Below are 6,000 nucleotides of genomic sequence, written 5' to 3'. Positions count from 1 at the left end.
TTGTCTACCACCTTGTTACTTTTCCTTGTTTTCATATTCCTTGTTTTAGGGATGGAAACTCTCCATGTTTCCCTCCATGTCTTGTGCATTGTTTGTAACTAATAATCACCTTGTATACTTGTATATCTAACCCTTCACTAAGTAAGAAACTCAATTGGCAGATTTGAATTCTCTGCAAAACCTATCTTATTCTTCTTATTATACATTCTCAACTCTCTCAATTACACTATATTTGGCAAAAATTCACAAAAAGAAAAAACGAAAATAAGCACACAAAATCATACCATAATTTTATACCAATTTTCTGGAATAAACACAGGTAAAGAGAAAATCAGCCACACAAAGACATGAACTACCAGATTGATGAGCAGACTGGGGGTTCCAATATTGATTGCTCCAGTTCTTTTTCCTTCAATCTTCCTCCCTGTAAGAACAAACCAAACTCAATTTATGATTTACTTCTCAATTTTCGACATCACAAATGAAGAAACAAACCTAGAAAAAAAAAATAAAAAACCTCCAACCTTTTTATGCAGTGAGTAGATGAGGATTCTTGCTCTACGAAACAACAGAAAGAAGAAACCATGATACAATTAACACTGCTATTGCAAATTCCAAAAGAAATGAATGACCAAAACTCTGGTGCACAATTCTCTGATCCTTACAAAATCAAAATCTCATTTCTGTCATGTATTCACGGATGAAAAGATCATAAGAAAAAATCTCAAGCATGATAGCAGATGAAGAACCCTTATTTGAGAAACAACACGACATGCAAGAATAATCTAACAAATATGATTAATTCGAAGATGAATTCCATTCAAAAAGAAAAGAAAAAAAACCCAAAATTAAAGAGAGATACGTACCCCTATATTGATTGCTGAAGTTCTTTTTCCTTCAATCTTCCTCACTGTAACAACAAACCAAACTCAATTTATGATTTACTTCTCAATTTTCGACATCACAAAGGAAGAAACGAATGTAGAAAAACAAAAGAAAACCTCAAACCTTTTTGTACGAAATACAGAACTGAATTAGTATAATCGATCAGTGGAAGAGTTAATCCTCGTCCACTTTCTACAATTGGTGATGCTGAATCCGTTTGCCCCCTTACTATTATGCAGTGAGTAGATGAGGATTCTTGCTCTGCAAAACATGGGTGAGGGAGGAAAAGTGTTCCAAGTTTGAGGGTCGTGGTGGGTTTTCGACCGTTTCAGTTTTGTTTTCAGTTTTCTTTTTTAAATCCTTAATCCTATTTCAATAGAACGTGCCAGAATAAACTGATAAGAAGAGCAACTGCTCTGTAATGGGTATGTACCTATTTTGTTTTCTTTTTAAATTAATTAAAGTTCTGCGTAATTGTTCTTTTACAATTGTACCCTGCTCTAATTAAAATTGTGCGCTTTTAATTTTTTCTTTGACAAAGGGCATATTCGGAGTTTTTGAATGTTTCACCATTCTATGCATTTTGCTTTATATATATATATAGATCTATATGTAAAAACTGTATAACTTATTATTATAATAGTACATTGCCATAACCCACAAAATTTGACGTGGGCCTTAAATAAAGTAAGATTATATATTATCATTATACTAATATATAGAATAGTAGTATGGCCAGAAAGCTTCTGGCAGTCATATTAAAAGCTGCAGAAACTTTTCCACCCTTTTTTTTTTCGGTGGGTTCTGACTTCTGATCAACACCAAGATGCAGTAGAATAATATATATTTATAATTGATCGTTGTGCAGGATATCACGCATCCTCTCTGAAGCGATAATTTCATAAACAAAGTGGATGAATCTGCACAAGCTCCTCCAGCACACCATTACTTACTTTTTATGATCAATATGAATATATAATATTATAGATATAAAATTGATGAATCAGCACAAGCTCTCCGCACACCTTTACTGGCCTTTTATGATCAGTATGAATATATAATAATGTAATAAACTATCTCCGTGATAGTGGGCAAGAGTTATTTTTCCTTGTTCTGTGCCTTAGCCCTTTCAGTTAGCATCTCCCTCTTGAGCAGACCACAGTTCCACCAATGCTTCAGTCTCCATCCCTGGTAAGTCTCTCTTTGGAAGAAGTATGGCTTTTGTGTAGTGGTTTCATGAGAGGGAGAGAATGAAACAATGTGTTTATCTGAATTGTGTGTTCTTTAACCCTTTCTTTTCTTGTTAGTTGTGTGTCAGTAGATATTTTAAGAGAGGACTATATCATCTGCTGCAGTTGCAGAGATTAGTAGCTAAGAGAGTATAGATAGAGAGTCATAGAAATTCTCTAGGCTTGTTTGTCTTCTTCTTGGTAGGTTTACGTACACATTTGGTAGGCATAATTAGGGAGGAAGATATAGTAGGAATGGTGGGCACCCATCTTTGGATTTACAAAAAAAACGACCTTTTCAGTGAAAAACAATACAAAGAAAAGGTCTTTAGAAGTGTCCGGCCCAATAAATAAATGGACTGCATTTCAGCGAACAATGGACCTAAAAAATAGGAACCTGGCGTTTTAGGGTACTTCTTGGGTTGATGAGTGAGGTATCTTCAGGACAAATGTGAAACCCGGATTAGAGAGGACGAAGAGGCTATAATGATGAGTTTAAAGTGAGTAGGCCATTTTTTATTGGACTAGACCCATTTGGCCTTTAGGGTGGTGTTTGCCTCTAAATAAGCTGTGATTGCTCTATTCATTGTTATATTGTATCAGAGGGATCAAGAAAATCTAGACCAAAGAATTAATATGGAGGTTGTGGTGCAAGAATGGCATGGGACTTCAGCACTTTTGCCTGACTTGCCTAATTCTAACCACAGCTCAAGGTTAAACCATTACACTTTTGCTTTTGACTTTGTTTACTTCATAAAGAATAAAATTTACTAGACCACAAGCATAGGATGGCTTACCTTCTCCCATTCATACTCTTGGAACCCCCAACACTTATTACATGCATACATTCCTTATAAAATCTGGTGGCCAAAGGGGTTCTGTGCATTGAAGCACTGCTTGATTTGAAGGGGATGGATCAGAAACTTGAATCGGGCAAAGTATGCGTTACTGGGGCTTCTGGATTTCTGGCATCTTGGCTTATTAAACGACTTCTCTTGTCTGGCTATCATGTAACTGGAACTGTTAGAGACCCAGGTAACCCCCAAGTTAAAATCTGCATGAACATTCTTTTTATGGGACAAATTTATATATTATTTTATAAGACTATGGTCATCTGGTTTATACATGCATTCAAAGGAAACCAGAAGAAATTGGCGCATTTGTGGAGGCTGGATGGAGCTAGGGAAAGGCTCAGATTGGTGAAGGCTGATTTAATGGAAGAAGGCAGCTTTGATGATGCAATCTTGGGGTGCCATGGTGTCTTCCACTCTGCTTCCCCTGTTCTGAAACCTTCATCTGATCCAAAGGCATGTTTGAATATATTATATGTCCTTAAAATTAAGGGTAACTTTTTCTTGTCATATATTTGGGATGCCATGTTGCCAAATTCTCAATGTGGATCATATATTCAAACAAAAGATCCACCTTATCATTTGTTCATATTCTAGCAAAATTGCATACAAAATATCCGGCAAGGGATCACAATTGACCTAAAATTAATACCACTCACACAAATTGAGTATTGTTGTAACTATTATGTGTCATCTGTGCACAGACAGAAATCCTGGAACCAGCTGTTGAGGGTACATTGAATGTGCTACGTTCATGCAAGAAAAATCCGTCTCTAAGGCGCTTGGTTCTCACCTCATCTTCTTCAGTTGTACGGGTGAGGCCAGATGAGGATTTCGACTCCAATATACCGTTGGATGAGTCATCGTGGAGCTCCGTCGAACTCTGCGAGACACTTCAGGTAGCATTCTGTCCTTGTTGAAGTTTAAATTCTGTCATGATTATCACCAAATTCACATCAAATCCTATGGCCTTTGTGAATTCAAAGTAACTTTGAATGCTGCTCTTTTTGTATCTAATTCTAACAGCTGCAAAGCAAAGCCATGCAGAACTATAATGATCTATGCTAGAACATTACTTAAGCTCCATATTTTTTTTTTTTTTATGGTATGTACATTATATATAATCCATGTGACTGATTAACCTACCTTTTACAAAAGATTTGGTACCCTTTATCGAAAATTTTAGCTGAGAAGGCGGCATGGGATTTCTGCAAAGAAAATGGGATTGATTTGGTAACTGTTCTGCCCTCGTTCGTGATCGGACCTTGTCTGCCACCAGATTTATGTTCTACTGCATCAGACGTACTTGGCCTGCTTAAAGGTACTCATTCTTGGTTTAACTACTAATTTCGTTTATACGATTGTTAAGCGGCGATTTGTTTGAACAATTAAGCAGGGGAAACAGAGAAGTTCAAGTGGCATGGAAGGATGGGATATGTTCACATTGATGATGTTGCACTTTGCCACATCTCAGTTTATGAGCATGAAAGTGCTCATGGTCGATACCTTTGCAGCTCAATAGTTTTGGACAACAATGAGTTGGCTTCCTTGTTATCCAAGCAATATCCTTCCTTACCTATCCCCAAAAGGTTTGATTTTTTTCCCCCAGATATAAGTAGTATAAACAACAAATAGATAGCTAGCTAGTCTACATGGGAATTAAATTAAGTAAAAGATTCAAAATAAATTTATGATAAACAGAAGATTACTAACTGTTATTAAGTTTAATGTGTACATGGGAATTTTCAGGTTTGAGCAACTAGGCAGGCCAAGGTATGATTTTGACACCTCGAAGTTGAAGAGTCTAGGGTTCAAGTTCAAGACTATCCAAGAGATGTTTGATGATTGTATTACCTCTTTGGTGGAGCAGGGTCATCTTACTCAATCAGTCTAGTTACGCTCTCTCAAATATCGTGTTTCGGCAAAGTTCGAGTTCATGTTATCAATACTTTATCAATAAAGTTTTGAGAACTTTCTCACTCTAGTCGATTCCAAATTGTGTGTAACGCTTACTATCTTGAGAATTTTCTCACTTCATGTAGATGAAGAGGTATTAAGTTTGAATTCCAAAAATAAGTAGAAAATAAAAACTTGGTCTTGACAAATTTTTTTCTCTCCTTTATTTTGGGCTTTAGTTTGTTTCTGTATTTTGGGCCTCTGTGTTGTAGGGACCTTTGCAAAATTTTAGAAAAGAAAAAAAATGAAAAAAATAGTTACTTGAGAGCGAGGGGAGAAATAAAAGCTTGTATTCATTTTTCTAGAGATTCCTTTTCTTGGACCCCAACTGGGTTTTGGTGGATGAGAGACCACTCACAGCCACCACCACAAAAACGTTGGTAGCTCTAGACCGACATAATGATACGTGTTCACGTGATCTTTGAGTGCTCATACGGCTGCAAGTGTTGGCACGTGTCCTTGACTGCCCCATAGAGACATGGACTTTTCTGGGCGTATGTAATGCTTGTAAGCATCACTACATGAATTCTGCTTCTTGTTTGATCTTCACATAAGGAACGACCAGATTTGATGGAAATGACATTGGAGAGAGATTTGTGGAGATCTGTCTCATGTCTCTTTTATCTTTTTCATTTTTGGGTAAATGAAATGCATCTGAGGTGAGGTGGTCACAAAAGGTGTAAAATTCAGTCAAAATTCGTGATGTTATGATCCATTCATATTATATCGCATATTTTCGTAGAAACCGAATTTCATTCATAATCTCGAATCAAAGAGCTCATAAGTAGCAGTAGAATCATGGAACACAGGCAAGCATGTGATAACTGATATCAAAGTTGACATTTTAAGCATTGAGCTATAATAAAATAGAACTAACCTCTAGTTATCTTTTAAACTAAAATCTAATCAACTGTATTTGGTTTAATTAAAATCAAACAAAAATTAAACTATAACAATCAAAACCAAAAAGTCAAAAGAAAGCATTAATATATTTTTCTTTCTTTGACACCAGACAAGGTGAGAATTTAATGTGAGCCTTTGACAAACTGTGTGTAGACAACACCAATAGCTAGACCTGG

General features: G+C 36.2%; 1 protein-coding gene and 1 long non-coding RNA gene across 2 annotated transcripts; one reads left to right on the top strand and one right to left on the bottom strand.

Moving 5' to 3' along the window:
* Nucleotides 1–256: 256 nt before the first annotated feature.
* LOC110757304 (uncharacterized) lies at nucleotides 257–1,247 on the bottom strand. Its single transcript, XR_002526784.2, has 4 exons — nucleotides 1,009–1,247; nucleotides 867–910; nucleotides 525–558; nucleotides 257–424 (listed from the first exon to the last, which is right to left on the bottom strand). It is a non-coding gene; the product is annotated as an uncharacterized LOC110757304 (long non-coding RNA).
* A 640-nt stretch (nucleotides 1,248–1,887) lies between these two features.
* Nucleotides 1,888–5,616, top strand: LOC110753312 (tetraketide alpha-pyrone reductase 1-like). Its single transcript, XM_088245545.1, has 7 exons — nucleotides 1,888–2,076; nucleotides 3,023–3,149; nucleotides 3,252–3,421; nucleotides 3,670–3,864; nucleotides 4,124–4,286; nucleotides 4,362–4,554; nucleotides 4,715–5,616. Exons 1-7 carry the CDS (start codon nucleotides 2,056–2,058, stop codon nucleotides 4,857–4,859), a joined length of 1,014 nt encoding a protein of 337 aa, XP_088101671.1. The 5' UTR covers nucleotides 1,888–2,055; the 3' UTR covers nucleotides 4,860–5,616.
* The last annotated feature ends 384 nt before the right edge of the window (nucleotides 5,617–6,000 follow it).

Source organism: Prunus avium, chromosome 8, assembly GCF_965620075.1.
Source record: "Prunus avium chromosome 8, drPruAviu1.hap1.1, whole genome shotgun sequence".
Lineage (NCBI taxonomy): Eukaryota > Viridiplantae > Streptophyta > Magnoliopsida > Rosales > Rosaceae > Prunus > Prunus avium.
This window is presented reverse-complemented; position numbering and strand designations above follow the sequence as displayed.